The 22891-nt window shown below is 39.6% G+C and overlaps 1 protein-coding gene across 5 annotated transcripts in view; it reads right to left on the bottom strand.

Annotated features, from left to right (window-relative positions):
- Positions 1-22891, bottom strand: part of Cdkl5 (cyclin-dependent kinase-like 5) — a 230447-nt gene that overhangs the window by 62230 nt on the left and 145326 nt on the right. For all 5 annotated transcript variants that reach the window (XM_039100455.1, XM_017602290.2, NM_001421533.1 and 2 more), the window contains exons 9-12: positions 21753-21942; positions 13411-13491; positions 7519-7670; positions 1028-1994 (exon numbers count right to left, since the gene is read on the bottom strand). In XM_039100455.1, the coding sequence (XP_038956383.1) occupies positions 1028-1994; positions 7519-7670; positions 13411-13491; positions 21753-21942 (1390 nt within the window). The remainder of the gene's footprint in view (positions 1-1027; positions 1995-7518; positions 7671-13410; positions 13492-21752; positions 21943-22891) is intronic.

Below are 22891 nucleotides of genomic sequence, written 5' to 3'. Positions count from 1 at the left end.
ACGTACCTAGTTTAAGAATTTTTTTTAAAATTAAATTCAGTTAAGATACTTGGTATTAGATGTGCTTGTTGACAGGAGCCTGATATGGCTGTTCCCTGAGAAGTCCTACCAGCATCTGACCAATACAGGTGCAGAGACTCACAGTCAACCATTGGGCTGAGCCTGGGACCCCAATGGAAGAGCTAGTGAAGGACCAAAGGAGCTGAAGGGGATTTCAACCCCATAAGAAGAACAATATCTAACTGGACCACCCAGAGCTCCCAGAGATTAAACCACCAACCAAAGAGTGGAGGGATCCATGGCTCCAGATACATGTGTAGCAGAGGATGGCCTTGTTTAGCATCAATAGGGAGGCCCTTGGTCCTGTGGAGGCTTGATGTCCCAGGGTAGGGGAATGCTGGAATAATGGGGTGGGAGTGGGTGGGTGGGTAGAGGAGCACCCTCATAGAGGCAAGGGGATGGTGGAGAGGAGGGATGGGATAGGGGGGTTTGTGGAGGGGTAACCAGGAAGGGGGTTATCATTTGAAATGTAAGCAAATAAAATGATTAAGGAAAAAAGAAAAAAAAGATACTTGGTATTAGAAAAAAAGTTTAAACAAATGTGGTTTAGAAAGATTAGATAAAAACAACCCAAATTTTGAAATAAGTAAAAGCTAATCCATATTGCTAATTTCAATAAATGGTTAGTCATCAAAATATGTCAGAAATGAACAATTAAGAAATACATTCCTATAAATATTATTCTTTTTGAAACAGGGTCTCACTGTGTAGCCCTGGCTAGCCTGGAACTCACAAAGATCTACCCGTCTCTGCTTCCCAGGTGCTAGGACATGCCTGTGTCTGTGCCACCAAACACAGCTAAATTATGATTATTTTTAACAGAAATAATCCAAAGAGTGCTTCCATTCACTGTTCAATGAAAGTCAGGCTGATTGCAGTAGGGAGAACTGCATAGCAACCTTATAAATATTCCTTGTAACTCTTTCCCAAGATAAGCCGCTAGATAGATCAAAATGCCAAGTGGTACCTGGGGTGATAACAGCTGCAAGCTGTTGGCTCTGGCTGCCATCCCTTGCCCTATGCTCAAGCTTCCGTCAATGCCTTTAGCTCTCACTTTGTCCCGGGTCACATACATGGAATGCCTGTGAGGACGTTGTTGAGAGGAGAAGGGGCTGGTATAGCCTAGCCCATAAGAAAATGATTCATGAGGTGCAGACAGCGAATGTGAATGGCTGCTATCCATGTGTTCAGGCAGCTTCAACTCTTCCATGGTTTTTGAGTGTCTGGTGGTGGTTCGCCGGGAGTCCAGAGTGCCCTCATTTCGATTATTTCTCCCGGAAGGGCTGAGCAAAGTTCTCGTATCAGTGTGCCTGGTGGGTGTTGGGCTGGTGGGAGAGTTCAAGTCCAAACAACTGGATGGGAAATATCTACTGGTATTAGTCTCTGTGATTTGGGCTCTGGCTTCTGAAAGGTTGCTCACAGACTTGGAGTCACTCAAAGCCCCATGGCTTTTGGCCTTTGTCCTGTAGGATGGACTCCTGGAAGACTGGGGGATGGTGTCAATATAGCTGTGCCGACTCTGCTTCTCACTAGGCTGCAGTGTCCCAGCTTTGCTCTGGGAACTTTCCATGAATGAGTGTCTGTTCTGTTGAGATCTGGTGCTGGACTTGAGGTACTTTGTGCCTGGACCTTCTGAAGGCTTTGGGTCAATATTGAAGTCAAACTCTGTTTTGGACTTGGCTTCTTTTGGACTGAGAAGGTGCGGTATATTGTTGTTTGTGAGATCTTTGCTGGAAGACCCAGGCTGGGTACTTGCTTGGTACGTTTTGGTGTGCATTGGACTGAGAGTTGCTCCAGCAAGGTTTCCATTTAGGAAGCTTTCATTTGCAGGCAGGCCTTCCTCAGCTCTGGGCAGACCCACACTTAAGTTCTGAATGTCCTTGCTGTTGGATCTGTGATGAGTCTGTAAAGCACCACCCTTGGTGGATTGGCTTCTATATTTAAAACAAAGGAAGCAGATCAGTTCCTTTCAACAGGACGCCAACAGTCTAATGTCTAAAACACATAAGCAAACCCACAGTACACTAAAGAAGGCCATATAGAAAACCCTGCATGGCTCAGGGAAGGAAGGAGGGAGAGAATTTAAGAGCTGGAGAATGGGAAGGGCTGTGATTGGCTGGATCTGACATGGTTGTTATCGTCACTGCAGCAAGACTGGGCCCATCAACCCTGCATCCTGGATGCAGGACATGCAAGGCCCTACCCTCCCAGAGGAGCTATATAGACACTTAAAAGTTACAGAGAGAGAGGTAATCATATTCTTTGGTGCTGTAGCCACTGATACATGGCTCTGCTCAGCAACCCCTTATGTGTTCATAAAAGCAGCCCTAATTATATGCATTATGCTGGACACACACACACACACACACACACACACACACACACGCACATACACCATGAGAGTCAGACAGGGACTTGGGAAGAAGAGATTTGTTGGAAGGAATAAAAGGATGAGAAGATAATAGCAATGTTTTGATTAAAGAAAGAAGTATTTTTCTAAAAAGGGGGAAAAGTAGGCACTCAAATGACTAAAATTGCTAAATATCTCAAATGTGACCTTATCAATAACAGGCAGGTTTCTCAGACTAAGTCACTGAACGAGATAACTCACTTCCTGATGAAGCTGTTTTGGCATGCTTAACCACTTGTCTAGCTTGCTGGCTGCCAACACGGTTGCTGATGCAGACTCAGGTAAAGTATGCTTTGGCTATGACTGCCTGGTACAGAATAGCTAGTAAGAGTAAGAGAGCTGGCAGACTGCTGGCAATCCCTTTATATCTGTTTGAATGTCAGGAGGCAACACTTAGACTTGAAGGTTACTGAGTTCCTTAAACTTCATATTCTTTGTATAACCTGGAGGCTGCTTCACATACATACTCACAGTAGTTACACACACACACACACCCCAACATCTTTTCTTTAGCCTGTAGCGTCAACGAGGGAGAATTCTAGTGATGTAAGGAAAATGACGCTCTGAGAGAAATGTGAACTGACTAGTGAGGTTTGTTAGAAAACATGATCTGTGTTTATGGTTTAGAGAAGTGGCAATTCCATTGGGCTCTTGAGATAGCTCTTTGTACATTAAACAGAAATGCATCGCTAACTGTTTAGATATTTCTGTGTAAACTAAACAGGAATGCTATACTGGAACACAGGGTCTTAAGTGCTAATTGCTTGGTGAAAGGCACACTTTAGTCACTTCTTCATTTCACACTTCATTATTCCAAAGTGACTGAACACTTCTTTAGAACTTGAAGCTTCATTTCCTAGCTAGTGTAATATACAAATAGCTGCCCAGAGAGAAACCTTGTCTTCAGCTCGAAAGCAGAAAATGACATTCTAGAAAAGACAGCATGTTGTAACAAAGGATGAGATTGTGGCCTGACATAGGTTTCCAAGTTAATCATGATTTATTCATTTTTTTACTGTGAATTTAGAAAATGTTGCAAGTATTGCTACTGGTGAAGATCGATTGATTTGAAGATTTTTTTTCCATCGCTAGTTGGAAAAAAGTCCTTTAGGGATGTTGTTCCTATTTAATAAGAATGGCAACCCACGAAACTATGTCTTCTCATTTCCCCAGTTTTAGAAAGGAATTACAAAGGTAAATTATGTTTGTTTTGTTAAATGATATACAGGAACATGTGTTCAGATTGATAAGGGACAGTGCATACATGATAGAATCTGCAGAGACTGATTTCAGGGATGTAAAATAATTTACCAAACATGTACATACACAGAAGGGGGTGGAAGGAAAGAAAGAGTGCTTTATTGAGATATATTGGGTGTATCTCAAAGGGTCTACTGGGTGGGCAAGCTCCTGAACAGAGAGAATCCAGTGTTGGATGAAGGGTAAGCTTTTTGCAGCAGTCAAAAAGGAAAGTGGCTAGGTTTTATTGGATGATCCACCTATGTGTCATATCTAGTGGACATTTCCTTAATTTGCTAAGAAATAGACTATGGTTTTGATTTTTGAATCCAGCCCTTAACAGCCGAGCTATCTGTGCAGCCCCACTCTTGCCTTTACTTAAGGTTGGTTACCCGAGTCACTAGGGGGCAGACTCTCGATGCTTTGTTAACATGGAGTATAACTGGGGCAGACTACGGGTAATACTGACAAGGTAATGGTCCCGCGTGCAGACAGCAACCTTCTTCTGAGCTCCATCTGCTCTAATGTTAGAAAGGCTCAGCAGTGGTCTCCACCCGACAACAGCATCCAGCCAGTCTATGTACCCTACAGCCATCAGGTTTTAAAGCACCAGAGTTGCCTGATTATTTATAGCTTGGCAGCCAAAATAACTCAGCAACTTTTCAAAAACTCAATTATGATTTATAAGCTTCTGCACAGACAGATTTGAGTAAATATGTTGGCTACTTTCAATACTCTCTCCAGTCCTGGGCCTCAAGATCACAGCACTGGAGACTATGTCCCTCAGGTTCCTAGCTGGCTATCCTCTGGTAGGGCTAACCAGGAGAAAGAAGTGCCACAGGAAAAGGGAGAAGAAGGTTGTGGGCAGGGTGGATAGTGACAGACTTCCCTGTTTCTTCCTGGACACATGCCCTGACACAGGTCTTAGTTCAATCCTTCCACAGGGCTCCTTGTGCCAAACTCTAGTTTTCCCTGAAATCATATTTTCTCCCTTTCCTCTGCAGATGAAGGTATAGCAATGACAGAAATGCTTTAACCATAAATGAGGACCAGGAAAGGATAGAGAACAGTGAAAAAAGCTACTAGAGCTTCTAGAACCATTAAAATCACTACCACAAAAACCTGTGATCTTACATGTATTCACAGCAATATAAGAGAAAGGAAACTATAAAATTAAGGCAAAAACATCTGTTAAAGGTCCAGATTTGCCATATGTATGTACGTATGCACGTATATAAGTATGTACGTTTGTGTATCCTATGCAGGATTAATTGCAAGCTACTGAGATTCAGACATACAATAATTCCTATGTAGAAAGGGCATCACATCATCCTCACATTGGAGCTCTGCTCAAGCACGAGAAGAAAAAGCAGCTTTGAAAGTTTCAGAGATCTCACAACTGTCAAGAATCTGTGTTAACCCGCTAACGTTCAAAATGAATTAATGTATAAATCACTCAATCACGTGCTTGTTGTAGAGACAGGGTCTCCTGTAGTCTATATTAGCCTCAAACTTACTCAAGGCTAGCCTTGAGTTCCTGATTTTCCTGCCTCCACTTCCTGAGTGCAGGGATTACATGTGGGCATGACTCTCATATGGTTGGCAGAGTAGATGAATGGATAGACAGTTAATATGTGTACTTGAAATAAGTTTAAAAGGGAAAATAGCCAGGCATGGCGACACAAACCTATAACCCAGGATAATTCAGTGGGAGGCTGAAGGATAGCTACAAAAGAGGTCAAAGCCGGACTGGTACCTTCCACAAACCAACAAGCAAATAGAGACAGAGGCACAGAACTATTATCCTAGGTCGCAGGTAGTAAAGCAGGGCTATTGAGAGGTCCAGCACAGTCAAAGTGGCATCCCACCATGCACATGAAAGGAACTTCAAGGGAACCTGAAGGTGACAAGCAGGGGACTCAGTGATGACTGAGTTCACTGGCTTCTAGAGAGAAAATGACTCAGCCTTTGGGGTAACAGGGACGAGGTAGAGGAGTATGTGAGTGGGAACTGATAGATATGGGGTTGTGAACATGTCAACGATTGTCTTAGAAGGCACGTGGGGAGACACCAACTAGAATTCACATCCCTGGCAAGATAGGCTTCAGAGGAGTAAATACAGTACACAGGCAATGGTAGGGGAAAGGCCTCAGACGACACAAGATTACTAAAATATATAAATACTTAGGACTTTCCCTTTAATATATTCGAAACATCACCAAGACCTAAAAACGAATCCTTCCAAAAATTTTTATTTACTCACAATTCCTGTCAAGTTAGTCTCTGTAAGACTAATCATTGGCCTCCTTTCACACTATAGGCTATACCACTGATGACTACACTATAACTCACAGATTTATCATTGGTCTACCAAACTTTACATCATTAGGATAATTTACTCTATAAATCTAACTTAGAGAAGTCATGTGGCAATTCAAGTAGAAGGGAGACTAAAATCCTCCTACCAAGCTGGGCATAATCCCAGCAAAGATAGAAGAAAAACGCCAACCAGCCCAGTGCCAAGGAGCAAGCAAATGATGAGAGTTACTTCATGGCTTGTATACTAAATCCTGTGGATGTGAACAGAGAACAGACAGCTAAGAATGGCTGGAAGCTGTGCCATAACAAGCAGCAGGCGCCATTTGCAGCTATGCAAAGTAAATATATGACCAACTCTCCTCCTTATGGATGCTCTCCCAGGCAGAAAAGGGCTAGGTCTCGACCTTTCAAATTGCTAATCTATTAAGAATAATTTTCCACATACAGAAGGGAAAATTGTATGTGTGTAGGGGGTAGTATTCAAATTTTAAAAGCTCCATTGCTTTTCATTTCCCCGGTGAAAATAACTATGTCTACATCTCATATATAAAAACCCTCAGATACCAAAGCTGTGTTCTGAAAGATGAAAGGACATCATTCTCCTGTAAACGCAGAAACAGAATTGGGGAATGTGAGCACAAGAAAGGCCATCTGACTGATCCAATAGAGGGGAGGAGGAAGAAGAAGGGTAAAAGAGAGAGTACGGGAAGAAAGGAAAGGACTGGGAGGGAGGGAGGGAGGGAAAGAGAGGGAGAGAGGGAGAGAGACAGAGACAGACAGAGACAGAGACAGAGACTGAGTGATTGATTCAAGAAAAATTTTCAGCCAGATCTGGTGATTGGCACTATGATTGGCACTCAGGAGAAACTGAGTAAATCCTGAAGCCTCTTTGGCTATGCAATGAGTTTTTCAATGCTAGGATTATAGGTACACTCAGGTGAGAAACAAATATTTTAAAATAATATGCTAAAAAGCTATTTTAAAATGTACTACTTTTAATTATTGACCACTATTTCCCTATGCTTATTTTTATTAAAAAGTCATTTCTCAACTCACTGATTGAAAGGCAAGAGCAATAAAAATCACAAAATCCTTCTAAAAAGGCTGCCTTGATTTAGTTCCCCACAGACAAATACAGTGTCTTCTTTTCCTTCCAAGAACCCTCTTCCTCTTGTCATTTACACCAAAACTGCTGGGTCTTAATGCTGTCTGTGATGCTAGAAACCTCCAAAGTTGGTAACTCAATGCTACCTTTCCAAGGAAATACATAGGTTTTCACCATATACTTGTTAAATAATAAAGTCTTTAAGAGTTCCACACACCTCATTAATTATACTTCTGAATCATGCAATAAGCATGAGGAAGATATTTTTGAATAATGAGGGCTTTCCTTCTTTTCTTTAATTGCATAATTTTAGCAGCCACCTCCTCCACCCACTTCTCAGACCATGCCTGCATTTGGATTTCCTTAGAAGGGAAGGAATATTTACCTATTAGACAGTGTGCTGCTTTCCACATGGTAAGGCTTCCTTTTTGTTGACCTTGAAGGAGACCGGTCCAAAAGTCTCTGAGTTTGAAATGTAGGGTGATTCAAACACTGCTCCGTCAAGTATCTGTCAGCTGGGTCCAACTTCAGTAAATTCTTGGGAAATAAAAATTTGGGAATGGAAAGAACAAGTTGAATTTAAACTCTACCAAAAATCTTATCTTTACTTCCTGGGAAAGAAATACGTGGTCACAGCAAAATATCTAGCAACAATAGCTCAGGGAAAGAAAAAAAACCCATCAAAATCGCCATTGGGGATGGCTGGGGAGAGGGGTCTGGGGAGGGAAGGGGAGGGGGATAAGAACAGGGAGGGAGCAGGTTGGGGGAAAATGGAGGAGACAGTAATGGAAGGGACAATGGATTTGGGAGGCATCTCTGGGATGATGGAAATGTAGGAAAATGGAAACTCTTAGGAATCTATAAGGTTGACCCTAGCTAAGACTCTTAGCAGTGGGGAATATGGAGCCTGAACTGACCATCTCCTATAACCAGGCAAGTCTTCCAATGCAGGGACTGGAACACCAACCCAGACACAAAACCTTAGACCTACAACTTGTGCTACCTACGTGATGTCCAGGGATAAAAGATGGAGCAGAATTTGAGGGAAGAGCCAAACAATGATTGGCCGAGCTTGAGGCCCATGCTATGAGAGAGAGCCAAGTCCTGACACTATTAATGATATTCTGCAATACTTAGACAATAGCCTAGCATAACTGTTATCTGAGAGGCTTCATCCAGCAACTGAGGCAGAGACCCACAGCCAAACATTAAGTGGAGCTTGGGGTATCCTATGAAAGAGGGAGCAGTAGGATTGAAGAAGCCAGGGGAGTCAAGGACATTACAAGGAAACCTACAGAATCAACTAACCTGAACCCCTAGGGGCTCACAGGGACTGAAGTGCCAACCAAAGAGTATGTATGGGATAGACCTATGACCTCTTCATACATGTAACAGCTGTAAAGCTGGGTCTTCATGTGGAACTCCTAAAGTGGGAGCATGAGCTGTCTCTAAATACACTGCTTGCCTTTGCACCCCTTTCCCCTAACTGGGCTGCCCTGTCTAGCCTCAGTAGAAGATGTGCCTAGTTTTACTGAAACTTGATACGCCAAGGCTGGTTAATATCCAATGGGAGGCCTCCCCTTTTTTGAGGAGAAGAGGGGAGGAAGTGAGAGGGAGGGAGTGAAAGGAGAGGATAGAGGGGAAACATCGGTAGGGGATGCAAAGTACATAAATAACTTAATTAAAATCACCCACAATCTCACAATTATAGTCCTCTTGATAGGACACTTTCTAGTTCTGTTTGTGAATATCATATATAGTCTTTCTTCTATGATACCTGGCTCGTGATATATACATGTTTTTATATCCCAGTCTTTTCACTTTCTTTATGAAGAAACCTTTTGTAATATAACAAGTACTTAAAAACCTTTTAATAAGCATGTGTTTGCATTCTTCATCTTTCTACCATCTTCAAAACACACAGTTATTCTCTCTGGAGACAGTGCAGTCACCAGTTCCCTGTACATTTCCCATGAGGTATATTCTTCATATATTTTCATCTGATTCTTTTCGTTTACCCAAGAGTAGTACTCACATAACTGTATGTACTTAGTTTCCCTTCCACGCACCATACAATGTTGAGACCATTCCATATAAGGACAGAGCTTAAAGTCTATGTGTATACTGTATATGTTGTTTTCAGAAATCCCCAGATGACAAATACTTTCCTTTTTTCTGGATGGCGTGGGAACACACCATCTTCTAATACTTTTTGAGAAGGAAGGGGACGGAAGGCAAGGCCTTGTGAATACTAAGCCAGTGCATTACAACAAGTTACATCTCCAGAGTTTACAACAAGGCTTTAAATGATTGCAGAGAATCGAATATGATTTACTTAGCAAGCATCCTACTACTAGACATTTTCATGACAGCCATTTTTCACTATTATGATTAATGCTATGACAAAAACACTTGAAATCTAATGGATTCTTAAGGGTTGTACTCTGGTAAGTATGCAGAGCATCAAGAGTCTTTTTCTCCATGATGCTAAATTACCTCTTAGGAAGGTTATCTTAAATTATACTCCTCTGAAGAAGCACATAAGTCTATCCATTCATACTCTTAGTAGTTGAAAAATCAGATATTTAAAAGATGTTATCTCATATCTGTTTAAAATTATCGTACATGTTATGTACGTACATATGTGTGTGCACCACATGTGCAGTTGTCCTCTGAGGCTAGGAGGCTGGGAACAGAACATGAATTCCCTGGAACTGGAATGACATGTAGTTGTGAACCCCCACTATGGTTGCTGGGAACCAAATAGGGGTCCACTACAAGAGCAGCAAGTGCCTTTAACCACGGAGTCACTGCTCCGGGCTGTCTCACAAATGTTTATCTCTTTGTTTGTTAGCAATGCTGAACACTTTTACACGTTTACTGGTTACTTCTGTATTCTCTTCAATCCTTTTTCTGTTTTTGCATCTATCCTTACTTATTTCTAAGTACTCTTTGCTCACTAAAGTACTCACCCTAGGTTTTATGTTGAATGTACTAGCGTTCTGACAACTGAAATGTTTTCACCCACAATTGTTTGTCTCTAGTAGTTGGACAGAATATTTGACTTTGACTTATAAGATAATCAAATATTTTAAAAAATCCCAACTACCAAAGTGATATAATAAAATTCTGCAGTTCACTCTTCTAGGTGTTTGCTATTTTCTCTCAGAAAAAAAGAAGGATAGAATTCCACTATTCACAAATTCATTTCTAGTTCAGTTCAATTTTATCCATAATTAATATATTTAGTTAAGTAGTGAGAGCAAATTTGTTTCCAATAAGCCAGACTTCAATATCAATCTAATATTACAGAACATTTCAATTCTGGCCCTACAATATACTGATATATTCATTTTGATCCAAAGACTCTAATTATTGAAATTCAGCCACTAATTACATGTGGATTTATATCTATATTAATTCAGACACAATTGCAAACTTATCTCAATTCTTTTTCTCCCTTATAACAGAACAAAAACTGAGATGACTTTAACTAGTATTTCCAATAGCTATCATTAAAATGGTTTAAAATATAAGATGCCCATTAAAAAGAAAACTTAAACCCCCCAAAAATATTGTTCAAATTCAAAGCATTCATGACCTTTTAAAAAGGAAGGGGTTGTTTTAACTTATTTGATACCATGTAGAAGTTACTGTAATAAAAATCCCTACATTTATATGTTATGAATACAAATGGCCATGTTCAAGTTACTGTAAACCATGAAGTCCTTATGAAGAAAGTATGAAATTTACATAGCTAACAGCTTTTAAAATTTAGCATGTGGCATGATTTTTTAAAAATGAAAGTAAAGGAAATAGAAGTATTATAGCTATTTTTAAATTATTAAGGGCATAGGCATGCATTAATTATAGTGCTTGTTTTCTCTCTACTGAAACAGTGGCTATAAAGAGGTACAAGATGAGATGAGTGCTTTAAGCACTAGATATGGACACAATCACCAATATACATTTAGGGAGCAGCAAAGACTAATTGAAAGGACAACGGAGGTTTTTCATTTTAAGAATTCATCCTCAAAATCAGGTAAAAGAATGGTGACCTATATTCATATATGTATAATTCAATAATACTAACCACATTATATTAATCAGTGACAGAAATAAAAAATGATTTCTGGGCTCAGAAAGTAAGACTTAGGAAGGATTCAGAGGAGGCTTTTAAGTTATCAACTACGTTTCCATGTCTCAGTCCAGGTGAGGTAACAAAAATATGCTTATATTATAAAAACAGAGATTTACACATAAGTAGAATACTTTTGACTGTATAGTTCATGTGTGTATGTATGTATGTATGTATGAACATATGTCTGTACATTGTATGTGCAAAAGCGCCTACAGTGGTCAGATTCTCCCAGAACTGGAGTTAATGATGTTGTTAGCCTGGGTCCTCTAGAAGAGCAGTGAGTGTACTGAGCCATCTCTACAGGCCCTCAAATTTGCATTTCAATGAAAACGTTTACTTACTTTTAAAGAATAGCATCAATAAACATATTAAATAACAGGAATTATAATGTTTACTTTCCAAGCCTCCTTCCAAACCCTCCCATCTAGCCCTCTCCACTCTCCTTCAAATTCACGGTCCCTTTCTCTCACTAATCATCATTGTATTTTTAACTAAAGAAAAAACACATAAAAGACAGGAAGCATAAAGTTGTGTTTAATTCCATTTTCTACTCTGTTCTATTTATATTTATATCATCTGTATTTATTTTTTAAAATTACTAAATGAATAAGGCCCAGATTGATTAAGTATTGACTACACGAAAGAAGGTACTGGCAAAACCCAACAATTTCTGTCTAATTAAAATCAAAGAGTGTTGAGGGTTCATTAAAAAAATAGCAGTTCTCAATCTGTGTTAATAACATCAGCGCTTCATTAGAGTTTCATACAACGTAGTATTTGATATTTAATTAAATTAGGGAAACATTGAGGCAGAAATGCTTTACTATGAAATTTCTGAAATCCTTTATAGGATTAATGGACACTGTGTGTCTCTAGAAATGTTTTATGGTATGTGGCCTTTCCCTAATGCCAGACACCCTCATTTACCCTGTTCTCTGAGACACAGGTGAACATACCCTAAACAGAGCAAAGTTTAAAAAGCCCAGCTCAGTAAACTTGCCACTGTGCTAAGTGCGACTTTTCCACTTTCTACACACAGTATAGCTTGTATGCAGATGACCGCTGAATGAGTGGGCATAAAGCAAAACTAATCCATCAGCAAGCATTGATGTGCCATTCTAAAACAATCAATTCGTGACTTTATATTTACTTCCTGAAATGAAAACTGGGGAAATATAAAAAAATAGTTTTCACTCAAGGGACCAGTGTCTTCCGAGGTAGAAAATCTTTACTTTCTTATTTTTTAGACAGAGTCTATGGCTAACCTCAAGGTTAGAGCAGTCTCCCTGTTTCAGCCTCTCAAATGCTGACATTATAAGCATGTGTTACCATGCCCAACAAGAAAATCTTCAATAAGGAATTTTGAAGCTAGAGCAATAACTCAGCAGTTAAAGCACTGGCTGCTTTTCCAGAGGACCAGGGTTCGATTCCCAGCATGCACATGATAGCTCACAACAGCCTATTACTCTGCTTTCAGGACACTTGATGCCTTCTTTTGGCTTCCATGGGCACTGCATGAACGATGCACAGGCAGACATGCAGACAAAACACCCATATATAAAAAAGAATTTAAAGGATGCTTTGAGTAGTTTGGAGTAGGATATCTTTTGACAGAAAGGCTGCATGAGGAAGAACACTCAAGCCATTACGTTATAGAGGTGATCCTGAAATATCTAAAGAAACGACAGAAACAGTAACCTGCCTTGGGGAGAAGAGGTGCAGTCAGATGACAGAAAACAAAAGAGAGCAAAACAAAACAACAAAAGACTCACTGACTCATACTCCACAGATGCTGCAGAGTCAATGTTCATAGAAATAATTATACAATCTTTCGTCTTATAACATCCACTTTAAGATTTGTTTCAAAACCTATGCCTGAGTAGTTCTTGAGTGCCAACAGATAGATATTCATTATTCTGCCCATTTTAGGAAAGTAATTTACGGATTACATGCTCTCTCTAGATGGTCTGAGACATCACTAGATTCCTGTTGCAATTATAAACAAATTACATGCCATTTAACAGGACATACTCCCCATTAATCATCTACTAAGAAAACCTTTAATTCATAAAAGCATGCTAAAAAAGTATGCAGAGGAGCATCCATAAACCAAAGGACTTTTGTCACTTTTCTTACCTTCATTAGGTCAAGTAAAACACTATTTAAAATTCCAAGGTATCGTCTCTCTAATGACTGAGGATGGTTAACAGCTGGAAACTGGAAGAACAACACAACATGAATATTAGCATTTGAGGAAGGATATGTGTACATATGCTTCTGACGTTACACAAGGCCACATCTGGACAGAAATCATTGCCCTAGTGTTGATCTAAGTCAAGTTACTATTTATATATTACTTTTGGTGTCTGTCTATTTTAGATTATGAATCAATAGGACTAAGTATTAAATACTGGGAAAACATACAGGTCAAAGAATATACCTAAAGCTAGATAGAACACTGAAACTTGTAAAATGAATAAAAGTCTGGGCCTATACATCTTGAATCTTGTCTGCTTGCACAACTTGCTTCTGAAACAATTTATAGACAAATACTGACAGAGTGAAGAACAGAAGGGTCATGATAGGATATTATATAAAAATGTCTTGGCTTGTCCATAAGAATGTGCAACTTGCTCCTGAAAATGGAGACATAAAAGAGGGAAAAAAAGGCAGCAAGAGGCCAGAACCTGAAAGACTATTTGAAATAGTGAATTTAGGCATTTGTTCTATTATTGTTTTAAATATACTCTTCTAATAATCTCTTTTTAAAAATCTTAAAGTTGTAACCAGAGCAAACATAGGCACCTAGACCAATAAATTCATTTTAAATAGAGAAAGAGAATTGTTTTGATGTTGTATCCTTCTGCCAATCCACATTTGACAGAATCTTGAGTAGTACCAAAGCATTGACTAAGATAACGGCAGGACCTACTCACATATACACCTGCTAAACGGTGAGTGCTTGTTACTTGTAATACAATTTCTTTTATGCTAACATAGAAAGGATTTCAAGGTAGGGAAATCCTTAAACATGCCAAATAAAAGGATTGAAGGACTAATTATGTAGTAATGTCAAACAAGATATTAATAAATACACGGGCTACCATCCCAGCATTATATTCTGTAGGGCAAGAAAAAAACTTGAGGAATTTGTTTTCTGGTTGGAGCTAAACCATGGCAAGGTGGCGCTCAAGAGGATGAGGCAGGAAGGGCTTAGGTATGAGGACATGGAGAGACTCTGTGGCTATAGAAGAACCTGAGGGCATCTTGAATTCAACTGTGAAAGAAAAACAGCAATGTGATGCTGTGTAAGTCATTTTAAGTTTATTATCCTTACAGTATAGAGATGGAGGAAAATGATCAGAAAGTTCAATAACCGGTTCAAGGAAAGCCACAGAAGGAGAGAGCAGAAGTACCATTTGCATCTAAGCCTGCGATCCAAATGCACTCTCTTTCCAAAACAAAGTACCTCTCCCAAGGGAGCTGCATTAGTGCCTTTTGATGCTACTGAAGCATTAACTACCATTGTAAAGGGAGTGACCCCTGTCAGGCCATGATAAAAGATCCTCCACCAATAAACTTTAAATAAGACTTTGTTTCTATATCAGTGTCTCAACCTGTGGCTCACAACCCCTTTGGGGATTGAATGACCCTTTTACAGGGGTCATATATCAGATATTGATATCAGATATTAACATTACAATTCCTAACAGTAACACAATTTCAGTTATGAAGTAGTAATAACAATAATTTTCTGGATGGAGGTCACTACAACATAAGGCACTGTATTAAAGGGCCACAGCATTAGGAAGGCTAAAAACCACTGTTTTATATTTTTATACTACATATCCTACTTTTCTTTCCTCAGGAAGGACATGTTATTGAAGAGAAAGAATGCTGAAAGCTAAAAGCTCTTAGAAAGATCACAATAAACAAAATCGACCAGGACAAGGAGTTTGCTGTGAGATTGTGTCTCTTAGGAATGACAGAAGCTACACACATAAACCCTCACCAAAACGACCATCTAAACATGAGGTGAACAAGAAGGATACCAACAGATATGCTAATTTGGACACGAAAAGCTCATATTGCCTCAACCCTGCACAAGGAACTATAGGCAACTAAGAAATGCTGAGAGCGGGAGAAATAGTTTTTCCCAGCTAAGTGAACATCAATTGTTTATTGAATACCTATCAGTCAACCCTGAAGTGATGATATATAGACTAAGCAGGTTATAAATTGAATATTTATTAGCTGTGCAGTGGTAGTGCACACCTTTAATCTCAGCACTTGGGGGCAGAAGCAGGTGGATCTCTGAGTTCAAAGGCCAGCCTGGTCTACAGAGTGAGTCCTAGGACTACACAGAAAAACCCTGCTTGAAAAGCAGAGAGAGGGAGGGGAGGAGAAGGTAGGGGAGGAAGGGAAGAGAGAGCACAGAAGGACGCCTACATGGGAGGGTTTGGAGGGAAAAAAGGGAAGGGGTAAATGAGGAAATTACACTATAATTTAAAAATATATAAAATATTTTAAAAATGACCAGGCAAACTCCTAACTTAAAAAACATGTATATGTTCTTGAATGAAATGCTATTCTTTTTTTTTTTTTTTGGTTCTTTTTTTTGGAGCTGGGGACCAAACCCAGGGCCTTGCACTTCCTAGGCAAGCGCTCTACCACTGAGCTAAATCCCCAACCCCATGAAATGCTATTCTAATGTGAGATATTTCAGCAAAGAGCCAAAGCTGAAGCATGCAATTTTAAACTACATCCTAGGTCTTTGTTTTTGTTTTTATACTTTCTTAATTATTTGGCTAATATAATACAATGTGATGATCTCTTTACTGAACACTAGCTATATACTATGCGCTGGTCTGGGCATTTCGTTTATTTTCAGTGCTAGGGACAGACTCTGGCTGGATGCATGCAAGCTAGGCAAGCACTCTCCTATGCAGGCATCCTCTGGCCCTTCAAGTACTTCACACAGATCAGTTCATCTTCATCATCTATCACCATTTCATATGTGAAGAAATCAGAGACCCAAGAGAATGAAACAGCTTCTGGGAGTTACTGAAATAGTAAATATGGGGGACTCTGATGGCCTACTTCCACTATGGAACATTGATAATTACTTCGTTCAGCTAATGAATATAAGCAGAATGGCATATTGTGGGTTTTTCAGTCTGTATAAAAGCAGGTGCAAATACACGGCATGCAGAATTAGTTACTGGTTTGATCATGGTTGTCAGTAAATGCAGTTTATGGGCCCTATGCGCTCAGCTGTCTGTCACACAGAGTCTCAAAATATATCATGACGGAAGAATTTTCCTTCAAAAGACACTGTTAAGCCTCTAAAGAGACCACACTAATTTGGTTAAGACACTATGAACACTTCAGACTAAAACATAAACTTAGTGAGGTCTATAAAAATCAAACTGTCCTGGAAGGAAGAATTTCCCTGGAGGATATTTACACACGGAGCTGTCTTATGTTGTCTAGCATTTTATAGAGATCGGTGTTCAGTGAGGAGGTCTGTGAGCAAACAGGACCACAGACAAGAAAAGAAATTTATGATTTTAGGGGGTCCCCTAAGTTTGAATGTGGCCTCTAATTCACGTGTGATTTATTCTTAAAGAACTGTCTTAAATTTCAACCCTCCCCAAAGCTGTTCCAATGACACATCAGATGTGATTTCTAACTTTGCAGAATTTGTGATGTACTCATGGTCTAAATCACAATGAAGTATGTTCAAAGCAGAATAGGGAAGTACAGTGCACTATACTCTGCTTTCCTATAAATTTATAGTTGTCCAATTACTTCAGTATGAATTTATTTCTGTGTTTTACATTAGTAGATTTTTTGTTTTATTTTCCTCTATGAAATCCTTGTATCTATGTGGCATAAGCACAGCCCATAATACCTTCACTTTAGATGTTGGAAAAAGAGAATCATGAGGTCAAGGCAGTCTAGGGTATACGGAGTTACAGGCTCGCCGTGGCAACTCAGTAAGACCCTATCTCCAAATCAAAACCAAAATTCTAGCATCTATGAAGAACTAAAACAAAAAACAAAAAGCAAGCAAACAAACAAACAAAAAACCACTAAGCATCTAAACCTCAGACCATTCAATTAACAAATGGGTAAATGAATTGAAGACAGTTCTCAAAAGAAGATATATAAAAGCCAATAAATATTTTTTTAAAATGCTAAACAACCTTAGCCACAAGAAAAACACCAATTAAAACTGCTTAGAGATTCTCTCTTAACCCCAGTCAAAATTAAAACATCAGGAAATGCTAGTGAGGATGCGAGGAAAGAAAAATCCATATTCACTGCCAATGAGAATGTAAACTTACACAGCTACTATAGAAATCAGTATGATAGTTCTTCAACAAAAGCAGAAACAGACCTCCTAACTGATCTACTAACTATACCACTTTGGGCGTCTGCCGAAAAGGAATTGACAATGGCATAGCACAGACTTACTTGACCATCCATACCTAATGCAGCATTACTCACAACAGCTAAGATAGGGATTCAGCCTGGAGGCCTAACCAAGATGAACAGATAAAGAGATGGTGACATAAAAGCGCAACGGAATCTTAATCAGTCATCAAGAGAAAGGAAACCATGTCGGTTGGAGGGAAATAAATGAACTGAAGATAATCACGCGAGACAAAAGAAGCCACACTCAAGAAAGCAAGTGTAAGCTTTTCTCTCATCCGTGCAATGTAGATTTCACTCCAAGGCAGAAGGAAGAGGTCTGGACAGAGGCGGGGATGAAAACAGCTAAAGCAGTGGGCGAAATAAGAATATATCACATGCTTCATCTAAGATGCAGTATCTAGGGGTGTGTGTGTGTGTGTGTGTGTGTGTGTGTGTGTGTGTGTGTGTGTGTGCGTCTGTGAGAGAGAGAGAGAGAGAGAGAGAGAGAGAGAGAGAGAGAGAGACAGGCAGAGAGAGATAGAGATAGACAGAGACACAGACAGAAGACAGAGAGGGAGGGAGGGGAGGAGGGAGGGAGAGAGAGACAGACAGAAGACAGAGAGACAGAGACACAGAAACACAGACAGACAGGCAGAGAGAGATAGAGATAGACAGAGACACAGACAGAAGACAGGGAGGGAGGGAGGGAGAGAGAGAGACAGAGAGAGAGAGAGACAGACAGAAGACAGGGAGAGAGAGACAGAGAGATACAGAAACACAGACAGAGACAGGCAGAGAGAGATAGAGATAGAGACAGGGAGAGACAGAGACACAGACACAGACAGAAGACAGGCAGAGATAGAGAGAGAGACAGAGAGAGAAGAGAAGAGAAGAGAAGAGAAGAGAAGAGAAGAGAAGAGAAGAGAAGAGAGGAGAGACAGAGACATAGACAGAAGACAGGCCGAGAGAGATAGAGATAAAGATGAGAGATGAGAGGGGGGGGAGGGAGAGACAGACAGACAGAAAGCTATTTTTAGGGAGAGAAGGGGACTATTTTTAGGGGGATGTTAAGGGACCAGCCACAGAGGGCAGGAGGAAGGATGTGGGAGGGCAATAAGGGCTGTGACTAAGAGCGAGATACAGTGATATACATGTATGAATGTAATGAAATTATTTTATATGCTAACCAAAAGCATAGAGAACAAAGTGAGGGTATAAAGAAAAGGTCTTAATTTCTTAGTTGGTTTCTGAGCCACTGAGTAGGGCTAGAAATGTCAAATGTTGCTCACCGTTCAGATTCTGCAGCATAGACCTAATGAGGCCTGAAATAAGTAGCAGACCGAGTTTATTGACATTATGAATCCTGCAGCCGACTATTTATTTAACACTATGCAACCTAGCAGATACCACCCTAAGTGTGCTAAGAAGGGTACAGACAGTTTCTTTCCTCAAGAAATTCACGAGTCCAGTGAGGAGGCATATTCTTGCAAACAGCAAAGATAAAGTTCAAAAGATCAACTTGAAACTAACTGAAAGTTTAAGCAAGGTTGAAGAGGTGAAAGAGGCATTAGAGGTGGCGAGAAAGGCAATGCAGTTGTACTTGATGGTTAGGAGTCAACTGTCTAACTGGACAGACATCTAGAATTTCCCGGGAAAGGGGCCTCTGAGCACATCTGTGCAGTTTTCTTGACTACCTTAATTGATGTGGAAAGACCCATCTTCTATTCCTGGACTCTAAAAGACGGAGGAAGGCAATTAAGCAATACTTCACCTCTCTCTCTGCTTCTTGACTGAAGATGAAATGTGACCAGTTCCCTACCAGGATGGACTGCAATCCAAACTATGAACCAAAACAAAGCCTCTCTTCCTTAAGTGTCTTTGCTTGGGGTATTTTATCACAGCAATGGGAAAATAAACCAAGACAACATATATTAGTTTTTATGTTTAACGTTGTAGGTGCACTGTCTGTCACTGGCAATTTCTGTCCTTTGGAAACTTATGAGATAGTCAAGGAAACTCTGACATGGATAAAGAACAATTAAACAAATATATGAAATAACTTAGTGTTATGTTAAGTGGTAACATGGGGACAAAGAAGGGTATTATGGGGGAAAGAAGTAACCGTATGGAGGATGGTCAGAGAGAGGAGATTCTCTTTGGGTTGACATTACAGTACGAGGAGAGATCATGTAAGGTAAGAATGCTCCAAGGAGAAGAAACCATCAGTCCTATGTTCGGAAAGAATGAAAACCCTGGGATGCCTATAGAGGCCAAAGAAAAAGCAAGTGTGGTAAGGATCTGGAGGGAGGCATATGGAGAGAGGTATGAGAAAAGGTCAGGTGGGGCTGGGGATTTAGCTCAGCGGTAGAGCGCTTACCTAGGAAGCACAAGGCCCTGGGTTCGGTCCCCAGCTCCGAAAAAAAGAACCAAAAAAACAAAAACAACAACAACAAAAAAAGGTCAGGTAACAAACAAGCCCCAGCCATGCAGTGCCTCACAGGCTATGGCAGGGAGTATGGAATGACTGTCAGTGAAACAGAAATTCAGTAATTATGACTACCTTTATTTTACTTGTGAATATATTTATTTGCCTTTCTGTTAAACCAAGAGCAAGTTCTGTTTGTTGTCACATTTTCAGCATCTAGGATGAGAAATGTTCCATTAACTGTAAAAATTAACTTGTTGAATCACATGCTATTTGTCACAGAATCGATGGTCACTGTTTGGTTAATAGAAGCAAAAAGAAAAGGAGAAAAACAAGTCTGAAGTAACTTAGGCATATTTGGAAGAAGAAGCGAGAGCAGAAAGGAGAGACAGGAATGAAAAACTATATGCGCCTCAGTGGGTTCATTTCTCCCAAGTGGACTGGGCTCAGTAGGAGCTTGGTCTGTGTCGCACATGTACATGTGAGCAGTAGTGCTCTCAAACGGAAACTAAGATCCAGAAAGTCAAAGATAACACTGTGAATTTGTCATACCATGTTAGTTGATGGTTGCTGAGGGAAGAAATGTTTCCTTTAGGGACATAGCTGCTGGTAGGTCACTCATACATACATGGGAAGCACAAGCTGGAATCAGTGTTATTAATAACAACAGGAATAAAAATAAGGAAGACAGGAAGCTTAGAGGAATGTGAGGTAGGGGGATGAGAGGGATTGGATAGAGGTAACGGTGGTTGGACATGATTGAAATACATTGTATGCATATACAACATTTTCAAAGAATAAAAAATAGATTTAAAAAGATAATAGCATAGTTTGAGAATCATACAATTTGCATTGGAAAAGAAAATAAAAGATGAGATGATGAAATTATTTAATAATTTCTACAATGACTACAAATTGACACATTGGCTCAAAACTTAAAAAGCTGCTTTTGTGGGTAGATGGAAATAGAGGATTCTATATATTTCTTGCCATTCTGAGGAGGTACCTCTGATGTTTCTCATTTGGACAAAGTTTATGATTTCAATTTTTTTTCATTATATTCTGACTCCTACAACGATCTAATGTTTCACTGTCAATGTGCAAGAAATATCTGTGTAGCAGCCTCTCTAAATCTGCAGAATGCAAGAATTCATGGCTGCCTTCAAGTCACCGCAAACCAAGTCACCTCAGTAAACAGCAGCTACTCACACATTTCTATACTTTGCATAACGAGTATAAGATAAACGTCTGGAATATAATAATGTAGATGATACAATGACTTTGAAAAATCAAACTTTACATATTAGAAAAAAGACATTAGGGGTTGGGGATTTAGCTCAGCGGTAGAGCGCTTGCCTAGTGAGCGCAAGGCCCTGGGTTCGGTCCCCAGCTCCGGGAAAAAAAGAAAAAAGAAAAAAGACATTAGCAGCTCCTATGTGAGAATTGTGATAATTTTTTAAATTTCACAAATACTATATATGAGTCAGAAATAAAATACTGCAGTGAGGATTAAAAATGCTGTGACAGGAAGGGAGGAGTGTGCATTGCATAGCTTAGGATTCCATTGTGCAATGAACAGCAGGATAACTACTGCCAGACGGATTCCATTTTGGATTTTAGCAAAGCCTCTTACCCGGAGCCCATGGAAACGAGGATTACTGTAGAAGAGCTTCATCTGCTCAGACGGAAGTGGTCCTAGCACCTTCTGAATAGTAAAGAGTTGGTCAATTTCACTTTCCCCAGGAAATAAGGGCTGTCCATCACTGAGCTCTCCAAGAATACAGCCCACTGACCACATGTCCACTGACTTTCCATAGGGGGCTCTGAAAAGCAAAAGAAAAGATGGTCTTAGCAATTGAAGACACAAAATGGTTTAATAATTCCCAACTTATGGTGGACCAACTCAAGACTTAAAGCATGCATGCACTTAAGGAATTTAAAAGGGCTGCTAGCAAAAGGAGGACTGCCAATAAGGAATTAGAGCTATACAAGCAAACATTCAGAACACAAGTCCATAACCGACACTCATAAAGAAATCAGTATATATCTTGAACATGAATGGCTTTAATAAACCCTAATGTAGTGTACATTTTGGATGAGAGCACCTCACTTAAGGAAAGGAATGTTCTCAGGAAATGTATTTTCTCAAATAATTATCCTTCTAGCTTGCTAAGAATCAAAATTTATATCCATTTTTTGAGTTTTAGTCTGGTACAATGTGCCATTGCTCTGTGTAATTTAAACAAATACTGAATGTTATTTAACTTCTGACTGTTTAGTATCACAATTTCCAACAGCTGAGTTACTTAATTAGAACTGGACATTCTATGAGGCATTCTGATAGCTCATTCTCTCAAATCAGGTTTTAATGTTCTTAGGAGTTTGTAGTTCTCTTTCAGTAGAGAGCTTCAGAGTCTGCTACAAAGAGAGCCTGCTACAAATGGAAGCCAAAAATGAAAATCTAAGCCTCCCCTAAAGAGCCTTAGAGTTCAGTATCTAAAGCCTAGAGCAAAATTATTTATGATAGTTTATTAAACAAAAACTATATATACAGTTTCAAAAATAAATAATCCAAGCCTTCAAATGGAAACTGAAATAAAATATATGAAAAATAATCGTAATCTCAAATGAAATTCTAGAATGCCTTTATGATAATAAAAAATTTAAACTAAGCACTGCTAGCATACAGAATATACTTAGGTTAATAAGTTACTGCAACAATAACTCAGTACTTCATTTATCTTATTTCCTTCCCACAAAAAAGCAATCTAA

Source organism: Rattus norvegicus, chromosome X, assembly GCF_036323735.1.
Source record: "Rattus norvegicus strain BN/NHsdMcwi chromosome X, GRCr8, whole genome shotgun sequence".
Classification (NCBI taxonomy): domain Eukaryota; kingdom Metazoa; phylum Chordata; class Mammalia; order Rodentia; family Muridae; genus Rattus; species Rattus norvegicus.
Note: the sequence above shows the minus strand (reverse complement) of the source record. Positions and strands in the feature narration are given on the sequence as shown.